Source organism: Schistocerca nitens, chromosome 6, assembly GCF_023898315.1.
Source record: "Schistocerca nitens isolate TAMUIC-IGC-003100 chromosome 6, iqSchNite1.1, whole genome shotgun sequence".
Lineage (NCBI taxonomy): Eukaryota > Metazoa > Arthropoda > Insecta > Orthoptera > Acrididae > Schistocerca > Schistocerca nitens.
The window spans coordinates 540930145-540946377 of NC_064619.1; the positions used below are offsets into that span (position 1 = coordinate 540930145).

General features: G+C 36.4%; 1 protein-coding gene across 3 annotated transcripts in view; it reads right to left on the bottom strand.

Moving 5' to 3' along the window:
- Positions 1-273: 273 nt before the first annotated feature.
- Positions 274-16233, bottom strand: part of LOC126262200 (zinc finger protein 236-like) — a 312637-nt gene continuing 296677 nt past the window's right edge. For all 3 annotated transcript variants that reach the window (XM_049958617.1, XM_049958618.1, XM_049958619.1), the window contains exon 9: positions 274-2365. In XM_049958617.1, the coding sequence (XP_049814574.1) occupies positions 1665-2365 (701 nt within the window). In that variant the 3' untranslated portion in view covers positions 274-1664. The remainder of the gene's footprint in view (positions 2366-16233) is intronic.

Below are 16233 nucleotides of genomic sequence, written 5' to 3' on the forward strand. Positions count from 1 at the left end.
GCTGTTCATTTAACTCAAACAATGAAGAATGTAATAAATAAAATAACCAGTCTTGTTTTCCAATTACAGGTCTGGGAAAACCCTGTTGTCATACAGAAACGTTCTCATAGCAAAAAACTCTATAAACTGGAAAATAAAAACATCAGCATTGACAGCATACAGTTTTACTCATTTGTAACATAATGCTGTGTCAAATATGTCATCCAGAAATCAAATAAATGTTTATAAGACAGGAGAATAATGTATGTAATCTTTACAACATAAATGTTTTTTCATGTGCTATTATTAAATAAATGCTTACACTGACAAATATCCAGTGTGTATTTTTATTTAATTTCTTTCAGTTTCTAACAGTTATGTGGAAAAAATATAAATATCACTAGCAAATCTGGCTGAGGCTTCTAGAGATATCCCATTCATTTACATTTATTTTTGCTGAAGGCCTCAATAACTTAATATATTCATTGAGTCAAAAGTCAGAATTTTGCCCTTCTACACATCATCTTTCTTTGTAATACATATTTAAAGTTTTCAATGAATTTTGGTTTACTAGTGTATATTTTTGTTCATCCTCGTACCATACTTAAATAATTTCGGCATAAAAATAATATGTGATGCAAAATTTCAATTCTACTTTCCTTCACATTAACATTGTAACTCATGAAGTGAGCATTACAGTTGTAAGGAATTCACTGAGCCTTTAATATTCCCTTCCACTCATTAAATGGAATTGTTACACACAGCTTTTAATAAAAATAGTCAGTTCTTGTATAAATACTTAAGAAGAATTGCATTATGATAAAACTACTCCCACAATGTTTTAGACTGGGATGAATTAAGTCATCTCAGCTATTTTTATATCAATATTCCAGCTATTTGAGTTAGGGGGAAAAAAGTTGAAGGTACTACTGGTTGCAGGATAAAATTTACTCAGTATTGTTTGCTAAAAAAGAGGCTTATGCAATTTCACATATAAATGATTGCAAAAGCCAAAGAAAATATGAGATATACACACAGTCTGTCTTACTCAAGGACAACATTAACATGACTGAGACATGCCAACATGAATTTGTCAATAAGAAAAACACAGAATTCCCCTACCAAAATGTTCATTAGCATTATTATATGATACTGAAGTATTCTTAAGAAGTAACAGTGAATATAAAATTATCACAACATGGAGTAAGTGTAAAAGCATATCTGTAAATATTGGCTCCTAATATCAAATGAAAATACCAGTTTGAATGCCTTTACATACAATGAAGCATCCTTTGAACAGATAACACACATACAGTAATTTCTGAGATACACTGTAATGAAACAGCTATTACAACAGCAAAACAAATGAACTTTTACTCATGGAATGATGAAAAATAAGAATGACAGTCACAAAACATAATCACATTGTTTTGTACAACAGATGATTAATTGTTGTCCTTTTCTTTGTAATTAGTTTTCCAAAATTTTTAACCCTCTGTACACAATAAATTACTTATTTTCTTCGATTGTTCCCACCAGTCTTAACGGATGTGTCATGTTCATATGTAAGAATATCAATTACACTTACAAACATATTAAATATCACATGAGAGGGATGCTCATAATTTGATGCACCAAATAACTTTGGTATGATAAAACAGAAATATACTATCCACATCTTTCAGTCAAAAGAACTGAGTATTATGAAAACCCTCAACAACAGTACTTTCTTCAACAAGAGCTTCATTTTGAACATATAGAAATACAGGCTGAGTTTGGAGAGCATCATTTCCTAGTACACTACTCACATCAACTTCAACGTGTTGATTCTTTGTAGCCTTATCTCGCAAATCCGATGTGAAAGACAAGTTACAGCCATCCCTTGTAGCCTGCAAATTTGTACCAGTAGATTCATTTGTTGCAAGAACATTACTTTCTGTTAATACTCCATTATCTGTTATTGAGCCATTTGTTGTCAAGCTCACCTCCCTTTCTTCTACATTACTCTCAATAACAGATACAGCTACTACAGTCTGTTTAGATTCAACTGTTGAACTTCTGGAAGCCTCAAGCTCATTTTCTAGCGGAAGGGCCTTTTCACTGTTTGCAGCAATGGAATGTACAGATGCTAGGGTTTCACTGTCGTTAACTATTCCCAGATACGCTCCTTGATTTTGGTGCTGACGCATATGACTCCTCCATGAATCCTCACGCACAAATGCTGCATCACATAACGTACACTTGTGAGCTTTAACACAATACGGTTTCACTGCAGTTGAACATTTTGTGCGTTCTGAGCCTGTCATCTTACAAGTATCCTTTCCTTTGAGTTTCTTATGAGACTTTGAGTTAGAATTCTTTTTCCTTATGTGGCTTCTTGTGCTACCTGAAAAGAAACAAACAAACTATAGTAGTAGGATTTTTTCCCCATTATTATTTGTCTCATTTTAAACACTCACTTAAATTATAACTTTCATATCCTATTTGCAGTGGACTGATCCAAAATTATTGCACAAAATTTGTAGATTATATGGTCAGGACACAACCGGTAGCACTGCACTGGCAAGTATGGTATTGATAGCAACAATAACAACGGCATCAGCTTTAATTTATTAATGTATTCACAATAACTACCAGTCGTAAACATTTACAAATGATTAAAGCATTAATTAGGAGCTGAAACTGAGGAAGACTATGACCTTGTATACATCTGAAGAGACCAGTTATTTACAAGATGAAATGAGACACAACAATATTGACCTATTAGCATTAACAATAACTTTCAACTTCATTACAAAGAATTAAAAGAATTATGGGCCAGGCTACTATGCTGCTGAAACTCTTTGTTTCTACAGGACATTGCAAACAATGTGTTGCATTTGTTAAAACTAAGACCATCAACATACAGTTTAATTCTATAATGAGATTATCACTGAAGGACAGCATGGCTGAAGATTTACTGTGGGACATGGAGATGTGAATAAAAGACCTTAGAAGCTGACATGTATAATGTTTAGTGATATATTCATGCACTACATTCTGTTACCAAGCAGGCTTTTCTTTTTAATTTCTCAGCATATCACTAATTTCTGAACACACTATGGAAAATTCCAGTGTAGCAGAGAGACTCTCTCATCACAAAAAATAATCCAGTCTTTATCAAAACTAAATTATTTTTGTCATGAGTGTTTTTCTGATTAAGAAATTTTTTTTTATCCTTGACCAATTCTTGGAAAATAGAGTTAATACTTCCTCATTGCTGGAACACTTTTACTAAGACCTGTGAGATGGCAAGAGAACCAAACAATCCCAGATTGAGAAACCTTGCCTAAGCTTCTTGTTACCCATAGTACAGCCAGCTTTTGTATTATGTTTGTTGAAATGCATGATGAACACAATGCTGTCTTGTATATCAGTGTATTCATGAATGGTTTCAGTCATAAGACTATTTTCACAGTGCTGTACACAAAAAATAAAACCAATAGAATATAGTGAAACTTTGAAATTGAAACACAATTTTCACACAAATCATAACAGAAGATTTTAAATAGTTACAAAAAATATCATGCACAAAGAAAACATTACATGCCATTCGTGCTTTTGTATGACATGAGAGAACATTCAATGGCTTAAAAAAAAAGTACTCTGCATTGCAGCACTGGCTCATACAACTTTTACCAAGTAGACTACTGATAATTGAGGTTACATGTCTGATCTAAAGTTAAACCAAAGATCGTGTGATCAAATACAGACAGAGAGTAAAGTGAAGTACAACATAATACTATCACAGAGTATGGAAACTCCAGGTAGGAGTATCAACAATGTAGAGAAAGACAGATTGCTGCTTACTGCAAAGAAGAAACATTAAGTTGCAGACAGGCACAATCATAAGACCCTTATAACAGGCTTTCAGCCACAGCCTTCATCAGAAAAACACACATCATTCATACATACAAAGAAGCACACATCATGCACACATCAGTGCCAACTCCAGCATCTCGGGCTGGAGCATCTCTGCCTGAGGTGATGGAGTTGGCGATTGTGTGTGAGTGACATATGCTTGCTTGTATGTATGAATGGTGTGGTGTCTTTTTCTTTTGCTGATGAAGCCTGTGGTCTAAATCTTTATGTAAGTGTCTTTTAATTGTGCCTGTCTGCAACTTAACATGCTTCTTTATGGTATGTAGCAATCTGTCTTTTCCTGCATTGTTATTATCACAGAGAATTATATAGTCAGTGAAAAAATGAGCTGTTAATTGAATAAGCATGCAACTATATGCACTATTTTTAACAGCATTTTCAGTTCTTTAATGCACAAGTCAACAGAAGTATAATTATTTTTATTATATATTTTATTATTTATAAAAACAAAGATTTTATGTCATACTGACAATGTCTGTCACGTCATATTGAAGTCAGTATCAAGTAGTAAAGGCAATTCTCATGTAGCGTAAAATCAAAATGACAAAATACATATATTATTTTCTTTTAGCATAAAACGGTTAGCCTATATAGAACAGATCATGAAGAATAAATAACAAAAATTGCTAAAATCTAAGTACAACCTAAATGAAGAACCTGATGCACCAGGAGAAAAAGATTTAAATCACATTTACTGGTGTCATACAAAAATGTTTTTATGCATTGGATAATAAGAAATATGCAAAGAGAGAAGGAGCATCTGGACATAGTACTAACATCATTTCTTACATAAGTCGTGTGCACCTAACGATTCCAATAACGTCACTATATAAAATTACGAACACTGTAAATATCTGTCAGGGATCCGTCACTAACTTCATTCTCCTAAACTGTCAGTGATCCAACCATACCATAAGTAAGGTTAACAGAACTCAGAACACATAAAATCTATAAAAAAATTAAAAATATACATCTGACATGTCAGTTGAAACAATATTTTATATCACATATGAAAATATTGTACAAAGAGATTATGAAAACAGATATATTAAACTCCATACTATAAAGAATATCCTATAAAAAAACCACAGCATATGGATATCTGTCCTATAAATATGCAAAAACATAGTTATTTTAGGCTGTAGCCACATTTTTCCATGTCATTAATATATTTTGAATAAAGTAGCAAAGGTATTCAAATAATTTTTGTTTTTAATCAGTCTGTTCATTAAGAACTCTACCTGGGTGTGAAATCAAGTTTGCAATATTTTCAGTCTCTTCTAACAAATTAATATTAATACCTTTATCAGCTCTGAGCAATAATCCTGTCTGATCTGAGATGTTGCCTGGAGTGTGATTACGAGCTTTCAAGAGGGTCCCTAGAGCAGATGTATTGCTGAGATATGCATATCTTTTTCAAAGCAATTGTATAATTATTAGTCTTCTCCTTAACTTTCATTTTCTTACTGAATACTCCTATTACAATGTAAGGACCAAATCTATTTTTATCAGCTATATATTTCAATGTATTCAGTTCTTTTTCCACATTCTGATCTACTGTAGTAGCCTAATCATCCTGTCTAGTGCTGAATAAAAAAATAGCATGTTTATACATTTCTAGACGCCAGGAGCTATTATTAATGATTGTATCTGTAGTGGCTGGCTTTCTATAAACATGAAAGATGTTTGCTATCATATTTTTCCACTCTAAGGTCCAAAAAGTTAATTCCCCTATTTCCTTCAGTTTCTACAATAAATTTCAAACAAGGATACACACCATCAAATAACTGATGTAATGTTTCCACATCATTACTATCACCATCCATCAAAATGGTGGTGTCATCTACATATCATTCATAGTAATTCTTTTTTTTTTTAACAGCTTCAAAATTACTATTCAAAAATTTATTATGTTCAATGCTGTCAAGAAAAGTACTGGTAAGGGTGCCAATCTGGCAACACTCAATGGAGAGGCCACTTGGCTATCTATAAAATTCTCCATCCAAAGAAAAGTAATTATAATATATGACTAGGAACAAAAGTTCAATTAATTCCTTAATTTGAGAGATGCTCAATTTCTTGTGTAGTAGGAGGTTCTCCCTAACTCAATAGATTCTTCAACTGATAAATTAGTATATAAATTTGCTACATCAAAAGGAAGTATTATCAGGCACAAGGATCTCATTAAAAAGTCTAACCAATTCAGCAGCCTTCTCAATCACACATTTCTCATGTAAAACATAATTATTATTAATGATGTACTTAAGCTTTTGACAAAATAAGTAAATTGAGCTGTTGACACAATTGACAACTGGCCTCAACGGTATGCCACATCTGTGTATCTTCAATTGGGACCTAAGCCTAGGTGATTTTGGGTTCATTACAAATGCATTGTTTTTTGGAAAATTATTAAACAAATACTGAATATTATCTGTTTTTTCATGGATTTTTGGAAAGAATCTGTGGGATCATTATCTAATTTTGTAATGTTATTTGAGTCAAAAACTTCATGTATTTTACTAATGTAATTATTGATATATAAAACAATTAAAAACTACATTTATCTGATTACACTATTAAGGCTTGTTCTTCAAGCTTATTGTTACTGTACATTGTTGTTGTTGTTGTTGTGGTCTTCAGTCCTGAGACTGGTTTGATGCAGCTCTCCATGCTACTCTATCCTGTGCAAGCTTCTTCATCTCCCAGTACCTACTGCAACCTACATCCTTCTGAATCTGCTTAGTGTATTCATCTCTTGGTCTCCCTCTACGATTTTTACCCTCCACGGTGCCCTCCAATGCTAAATTTGTGATCCCTTGATGCCTCAAAACATGTCCTACCAACCAATCCCTTCTTCTAGTCAAGTTGTGCCACAAACTCCTCTTCTCCCCAATTCCATTCAATACCTCCTCATTAGTTAAATGATCTACCCACCTTATCTTCAGCATTCTTCTGTAGCACCACATTTCGAAAGCTTCTACTCTCTTCTTGTCCAAACTAGTTATCGTCCATGTTTCACTTCCATACATGGCTACACTCCATACAAATACTTTCAGAAACGAATTCCTGACACTTAAATCTATACTCGATGTTAACAAATTTCTGTTCTTCAGAAACGCTTTCCTTGCCATTGCCAGTCTACATTTTATATCCTCTCTACTTCGACCATCATCAGTTATTTTGCTCCCCAAATAGCAAAAACTCCTTTAGTACTTTAAGTGTCTCATTTCCTAATCTAATTCCGTCAGCATCACCCGACTTAATTTGACTACATTCCATTATCCTCGTTTTGCTTTTAACCTCAAAGTTTTTACTTCTTCTCCATGAATTTTAATAACTACTCCGAATTTTTCTTTTGTTTCCTTTACTGCTTGCTCAATATACAGACTGAATAACATCGGGGAGAGGCTACAACCCTGTCTCACTCCTTTCCCAACCACTGCTTCCCTTTCGTGCCCCTCGACTCTTATAACTGCCATCTGGTTTCTGTACAAATTGTAAATAGCCTTTCGCTCCCTGTATTTTAACCCTGCCACCTTTAGAATTTGAAAGAGAGTATTCCAGTCAACATTGTCAAAAGCTTTCTCTAAGTCTACAAATGCTAGAAACGTAGGTTTGCCTTTTCTTAATCTTTCTTCTAAGATAAGTCGTAAGGTTAGTATTGCCTCACGTGTTCCAACATTTCTACGGAATCCAAACTGATCTTCCCCGAGGTCTGCTTCTACCAGTTTTTCCATTCGTCTGTAAAGAATCCGCGTTAGTATTTTGCAGCTGTGACTTATTAAACTGACAGTTCGGTAATTTTCACATCTGTCAACACCTGCTTCTTTGGAATTGGAATTATTATATTCTTCTTGAAGTCTGAGGGTATTTCGCCTGTCTCATACATCGTGCTCACCAGATGGTAGAGTTTTGTCAGGACCGGCTCTCCCAAGGCCATCAGTAGTTCTACTGGAATGTTGTCTACTCCCGGGGCCTTGTTTTGACTCAGGTCTTTCAGTGCTCTGTCAAACTCTTCACGCAGTATCTTATCTCCCATTTCGTCTTCATCTACATCCTCTTCCATTTCCATAATATTGTCCTCAAGTACATCGCCCTTGTATAAACCCTCTATATACTCCTTCCACCTTTCTGCCTTCCCTCCTTTGCTTAGAACTGGGTTGCCATCTGAGCTCTTGATATTCATAAAAGTGGTTCTCTTCTCTCCAAAGGTCTCTTTAATTTTCCTGTAGGCAGTATCTATCTTACCCCTAGTGAGACAAGCCTCTACATCCTTACATTTGTCCTCTAGCCATCTCTGCTTAGCCATTTTGCACTTCCTGTCGATATCGTTTTTGAGATGTTTGTATTCCTTTTTGCCTACTTCATTTACTGCATTTTTATATTTTCTCCTTTCATCAATTAAATTCAATATTTCTTCTGTTACCAAAGGATTTCTATTAGCCCTCGTCTTTTTACCTACTTGATCGTCTGCTGCCTTCACTACTTCATCCCTCAGAGCTACCCATTCTTCTTCTACTGTATTTCTTCCCCCCATTCCTGTCAATTGTTCCCTTATGCTCTCCATGAAACTCTGTACAACCTCTGATTTAGTCAGTTTGTCCAGGTCCCGTCTCCTTAAATTCCCACCTTTTTGCAGTTTCTTCAGTTTCAATCTGCAGTTCATAACCAATAGATTGTGGTCAGAATCCACATCTGCCCCTGGAAATGTCTTACAATTTAAAACCTGGTTCCTAAATCTCTGTCTTACCATTATATAATCTATCTGATACCTTTTAGTATCTCCAGGATTCTTCCAGGTATACAACCTCCTTTTATGATTCTTGAACCAAGTGTTAGCTATGATTAAGTTATGCTATGTGCAAAATTCTACAAGGCGGCTTCCTCTTTCATTCCTTCCCCCCAATCCATATTCACCTACTATGTTTCCTTCTCTCCCTTTTCCTACTGATGAATTCCAGTCACCCATGACTATTAAATTTTCGTCTCCCTTCACTACCTGAATAATTTCCTTTATCTCGTCATACATTTCATCTATTTCTTCATCATCTGCAGAGCTAGTTGGCATATAAACTTGTACTACTGTAGTAGGCATGGGCTTTGTGTCTATCTTGGCCACAATAATGCGTTCACTATGCTGTTTGTAGTAGCTAACCTGCACTCCTATTTTTTTTATTCATTATTAAACCTACTCCTGCATTACCCCTATTTGATTTTGTATTTATAAGCCTGTAATCACCTGACCAAAAGTCTTGTTCCTCTTGCCACCGAACTTCACTAATTCCCACTATATCTAACTTTAACCTATCCATTTCCCTTTTTAAATTTTCTAACCTACCTGCCTGATTAAGGGATCTGACATTCCATGCTCCGATCCGTTGAACACCAGTTTTCTTTCTCCTGATAATGACGTCCTCCTGAGTAGTCCCCTCCCGGAGATCCGAATAGGGGACTATTTTACCTCCGGAATATTTTACCCAAGAGGACGCCATCATCATTTAATCATACAGTAAAGCTGCATGTCCTCGGGAAAAATTACGGCTGTAGTTTCCCCTTGCTTTCAGCCATTCGCAGTACCAGCACAGCAAGGCCGTTTTGGTTAATGTTACAAGGCCAGATCAGTCAATCATCCAGACTGTTGCCCCTGCAACTACTGAAAAGGCTTCTGCCCCTCTCCAGGAACCACATGTTTGTCTGGCCTCTCAACAGATACCCCTCCGTTGTGGTTGCACCTACAGTACAGCCATCTGTATCACTGAGGCACGCAAGCCTCCCCACCAACGGCAAGGTCCATGGTTCATGGGGGGGGTTACCGTACATATTGTTTAAAAAATTTAGCTTTTCTCTGTTAATGAATTCTCACTTTGATTGATTAATACTTTCATACTTGCAACTAGTCTTTTAATATATTTATTATGTACAAGAAAATAAGAGAAACAAAGTTAATAACCTTGAACATCACACTGTAAAATATTAACAAACGGCCTGATGAGGGACAAGCCTTAATAGTGAAAAGAGATAAAGGCAGTTCTTTACTTGTTTTATGTATCAATGACTACATTATTAAAGCACATGATATTATTGAATCAAATAACACTACAAAACTAGAAAATGACCCCACACATTCTTTCCAAAAACATCTAAAAGAAAAAAAGTAATATTTGATATTTGTCTAATGAACTTCAAATGCACTTGTAATGAATCCAAATCCAATGTGGCTTATGGTCCAACCAAAGATACACAAAAGTGGGACACGATTAGGCCAATCATCAAGTATATCAATAGTCCAGGTTACTTGCTTTGTCAAAAGCTTAACTACATCATTAATAATAGTTATGTTTTCCATGAGAAATGTATGATGAAGAATGCTGCTGAACCAATAGAATAAAATAGGGTGTGACAAGTGATATGCTATCTAGAACTTCATAACTATGCCTTTAAGTTGCCACTGTTTAAAATATATCACTTTAGTGCCAATAGAGGTGCAATACTGAAATTAATTACACTGTTGTCTAAATGACATACAGGATGCCTGCTGTGGTATAGCCAAAGGTTCCATATTCGGTATATATTATTACAGTAATACTATCCCCTACTGCCATTTTCAAATTCTTACACATAGATGTATTTTATCATCTGGATTAACATGTTATACGAGTAAGTTAAGATTACATCCCTTATATTTTATGTGAAACAAGTAACCAAGTGAAACAAGTTAGTTACTGCCCACTCCCAGACAGATAAAACCTGATAACTAGGAGAGCTTATTCACGATGTCATAATGTAAGCTATATAGCTTATTGTTATGTAGTCACCATCTCCTGTTGTAGGTAAATAAATTTATAATTCCGTTATTTGTGTCCAGACGCTGTGTTTCTTCTTCATAGCACATTCTTTATACCAAGGAGTATAATATGCCCATTTTTATAATCTCTTTGTATATATGTGATATAAAATCTTGTTTCCTTTTGACGGATCAATTTACAGTTTTTTAAATATAGATTTGACATTCGGAGCTCTGTTAACCTTTCTTACATATGGTGTGGTTGTATCACTGACAGTTTAGGAGACTGAAGTTACTGGCAGATCCCTGACAATATGAACTGTGATAGTACTTTTATATATTGGCATTACTGGAAATTATGGGCACACATGTCTTATGTAAGGAATAATGTTATTAGTGTCTATGTGCAGATGCTCTTTGTCTCTTCTAGTTCTCAATATACTATGTTCTGTATTATGGCAAAAGCATAAAAAAAGTTTTCGTATGACATCATTATACATTATTCAAATCTTGCTTCTCCTGATGCATCAGGTTCTTCATTTAGATTGTTCTTAAGTCTTGAGATTTGAGCAATGTTTGTTATATTTGCTTTGTGATCTTTTCTGTACAGGCTCAGTGTTTTATGCAGAGACAAAACAGTATATGTACTTCATCATTTTGATTTTACACTGCTTTTACTACTGATAATGATTCCAATAAGGTTTACTGACATGCCTAAATACTTTTTCCATGCATTGATGTGAAATCTGAACCAAGTTATAGATTATGTTTTACTTGAATAAGACATTTGTCAGCATGACATATAATCTTTATTTTTATAAGTTCATTTTTATTATATTTTTTATGTGTATAAAAATTTGAAAATGTGGTATTTAAAAATGTTTGAATATGATGTATTAAAGTGTATATCATTGCAATCATTTGATTAATAGCTAATTTTCCCACTGATTGTATACCGCTCTGTGATAATACCAAGTTTTACTTCACTTTATTCTCAGTCTGTCTGTGATCATATGATCTTTGATTTAACTTTGTGATGTATTAGATTGCACTTTTAACTTGGATTACCAGTAGTCTACCTGTTGTAGGAGCCAGTGTTGGAATGCAGAGTAGTTACGTCCTTTATGTTTTTCAAGTCATTCAGTGTTCTCTCATGTCATATAAATGCATGAATGCTGTGTGATGGTGTCTTTGTAAATTAAATTTTTCATAAATAATTAAAATCTTAGGATTTCTGGTTAAATTGTATTTCTTTTCTGAAGTTTCATTATTTTTTGAAGGTTTCATTTTACACTGTACAGCACTGTGTTCATTATCCATTTCAACAAATATACTAATGCTCTTAACAGTTGCCTGAAGAAAATGTTTTATACTATGGTCAGCCATGACTTCTTTGGTGGTCTGGCATATTTCGGAGTGGTGTTCTCGTTCACAGCATCTCTCTTCTACCATGTGTACTGTTTCTTCAATGTACACTGTGCTGCACTAGTAAGGACACTGGTTTGCAAAAGTTTAGATCATCCTTTACTGAACCCAGTAGTGTGAAGATCGTGGGTGGGGGAATACAAATTTAACATTGTCAGTCCATTATTCTGCTGATTTTCTGGAGACATTCCTGATAAATGGGATGCACACTAATGATTTTTGCGCCTCTTTTCTTCTTGCTGTTGTCTGGGTACAGCCTGTCTAAATGCATGTCTTAGCTTTTTCTGCTGTACCCATTTCTTTGGAATGTTTTCACTAGTTGCTTCCGCTCAGCTGGATGGCTACCTTCATCACAGATGGGTTGTGCCCTGTGAACCAGTGCACATAAAATTCCTTCCCAGTAGAAGTTTTGGTGATTACTAGAGACATGGAGATACAGGTCAATGTGTATTGGTTTTCTCTACAACTTGTTTCCCTGCCTGCCATCTGGTTTCCATTTCACCAGGACATCAAGAAATGGCAGGGTGCCATCTTGTTCCACCTTCATGGTAACTGTATGCTGGGATGAAACAAGTTGAGGTGATGGAGAAATCTATCCAAGCCATCTTGTCCATGCGGCCAAATGACAAATATGTCATCCACTTAATGATAGAAAAAGGTAGTTTTCATTGGGCTAGCTCCAGAGCCTTCCATAAATAAATTCACCATGACTGGCAACAGAGGACACCCCTCGGCTATATCATCTGTCTGTTCATAATGATTTCCATCAGACAGGAAATAAGTTGAGGTAAGCACATACATGAAGATTCTCATCAGGTTGGTCTTTAATTTGTTGCTTATCAGTTTCATGGAATCATTTAGCATTACCTGGTGAAGAGGAACACTATGTCTAACTCATCAACAGGTCACTGTCATTACGGCAAAGTTCTTGTAGATGTACAAAATGAATGGAACTGTGGGTATGATATTCACATTTTCCCACAGACAGATTCAAGAGAGCAGTCACGTATTTCGTCAAGCTGTATTTGCTGCTCCTATATTGCAGAATATGGGACATGGTGCAATGTCCTCTTTGTGGACTTAGGGCAGCTGTTAAAGTTATGGAGGTGCAGCAACTTGTGGTCGAAGTTTTTGACAGTTTTTGCTTAGAAGGTATTGTCAAGAAGTTTGATGGTCTTCCTCTGGAGGCAGCTTGGCAGCTCTCCTTCTAATTTTGTGTACACTGCATCACCAAAATTCCACACATTTTTTTGCTGTTTTCTGAGCACAGGAGGACACCGTAGTGTTCTGTTTGTCAGGAAACAAGACAACCATCACTGGATTGCAACAATACTCGTGGACAGGCACTCATTCCACCTTTGAAATATTGCTCATTGGTGGTGTGGCAATGCTGAGCATGCACCATGTTTCAAAGTGTATTTCTTCAGCTTTGTTGACTGACAGAATATGGGTGGCCTGCTCCACATTACTTATGATGTACTGATGTTGGAGTCAGGTCTAAATTGAGTCCTTTACTGAGCACCAATACGGTTGTGTCATTGCTCGTTCTCCCTGGAAGGTTGATCACAGTTCACTTTTTGGTGGTTCTTGCGTGATTTTTTTCTGCATGCTGCAAGAAGTTCATACTTTGATGTCTGTTCATTTGTAAATTGTCTTTGTGTGCTGTCTGCCTGTGCCCACACGACACTATCAGTCTATCTTATGAAGAGGGAGACAGTGCTGAAGCTCTCTTATGGACATCTTACAATTTTTTCAAGGTAGTATCCACGTAGTGACAAGTATAGTGATAACTCTGTTTTACCAGTGCCAAGCTGACTTGTTTTGTGATATGAATGACTGATGTAGTCCTTATGTGGTGAGATTTCTTGGAGACAGTTGGTATCAAAGTAATGTCTCAAAGTCTACACAGAAATGTGAGTAAGCAGGGCAGCCACTCCTTCTTGTCCCACAAAAAGCAAGCAAGCAAGCAAGTAAGGCATGCATGTAGACACACTGTACGTAGACAACAGACAAGAGCAGGAGCACAAATCATTAGTGTGCTTCCTGAGCAACACCTAAAGAAAAGTAGGCCAAGTCTTAAATTCCCTTTCAGTGCAGAAAAGCATACATTTGGGAAACTATATGCATAGTGGAAGAGAGGAGCCATGAACATAAATACCACACTGATTTACATCAGATCATCAACTCAGCTGTGGCTAACCACAGGATGAAATCTGGCCATACTATGGATTATAAAAAAATCGAGATACTTAAGCAATCTTCCCCATTCTGGGAATGTTTCATTCAAGAGGCCATTGAAATTAGGGTCCAAGTCAGTCCAATTAACAAAGACAGTGGTCTACAGCTGAGTCTATAGTCTAGTCTCAAAGAAACGTTTTTCCGTACAGTGAGGTCTGCACCTGACAGCAATAGCGCAGACACTAGAGATCACAGTTCACAGCTGAGCATCATTACAGCCCCCCTCCCCTCCCCACCCACCCCATGAAAATGAGTCCCTTTGCCGAAACATCATGAAGTACTTGTAATGTGACCCAGGAAGATATGAGAATTCTACGAGAAAAATGCAATGAAAATACTGCAGATCACATGTCCCATATGTATACTTAAATGGTGGCCACATCTCTCCACCCCTTCCCACTGGCACGGGTATCAATGGCCCACGGTGCGAGGTACAGAGAACTGTTTGACTCTCGGCACATTCATTCTTGTCTGGACTTGTGAAGCATTATCTGCTGGGCAAAGGGTCAGTATGTAGCTGGCAGTGCAGAGTTATGTACGAAACTTTAATGTTCTCCCAAATCCACTACCTCAGCATAAAAGTTTTCTTTTCTCATATTGGTGTGTATGTCCTTTACTTGGACTGTGTTCCATCACTCCTGACTTCTCTTTGTGCCCCAGAAGAACACATATATTGTGTTCTATGCAATGTTGTTAGATAAGGCACTGTATCTGCCTGATGTTCTGAAGACTACACCCTCCTGAGAAGCTGTATACACTGGGTCTTTGCATCTCTTGATTTTTGTGGCAGTCAAAACTTGGCTTTGGTGATGTTTTTCTGAGCATTCACACAATTTTGGCTGAAGGAGGCCCAATATATGGGATTAAGGTGAGTTTCTGTTTCTCTTCCATTTCTTTGCACATGGTTCTATAATTTGTTTTCTTCAATGCATATCAAATTTTTGCTCCTCTATACTCATTTGGCAAAACGCGTCTTTAAGGTGTTTCAGCTCAGCTGGAAGGCTGTGTCTGTCACAAATGAATGAGAATTATTAGAATAGTATACCGATGCACTGGATGATAAAAGCTCATTGCATGACAGTACAGATCTGTGTGGGTCTTCTTTCTGCACATTACATGTCCTAGTGTACAATCTGCTTTTCTTTTAAAAAAATCTAAAAATGAAAGTTATATATTCCGTTGTTATTACTCAGGGCCCCTCTGCCATGTTACCACACAATGAAGGTGTCATCCACATAATAGGAGAAGTGTTTAGATTGGAACTGTGCACTGTTAGTACCACCTCCTCACAGTATGTCATTGTGAGGTAACAGGCAAGTTGGGGCGCCCTGAAGATATTCTAAGTTTGGAGTTGGTTTGGCCGCACGGGCCACTCAGCAAGCCAGGGCTCATCAGCAACCGTGTGATGCTGAACATTAGCCAGAGTAAGAGGGGTAGCCCCAGCACGTGGTCCAGGCCGGCCGCGTGGCTGGGAATTCCACACTGACACTGTGTCTAGGAATGGGCTTTGTGTCAATGAAGGAGATTTGTATGCCGGGAATGTCAAAGATGGCGGACTTTGTAAAACCATAATGGCAAACATTTCACAGTTTATGTAGAAATTAATAATAGCCAGAGGAATCATGATACCTCAAAAACAAACATGTACATTACCGTTATTTGCATGATGATTCTGATGGCGTAATCAGATTTTCAATATCTTTATTAGTTTAAAGTTCAGTATCTGCACCACAGAAATTAAAACAAGGATAGCAATGGCAAAAGAGGCGTTTTATAAGAAAAGGAGAATCTTCTGCAGCAGTCTGGACAGAGAACTCAGAAAGAGACTCATAAAATGTCTTGTATGGAGTGTTCTTCTATATGGCGCTGAAACATGGACTATGAGG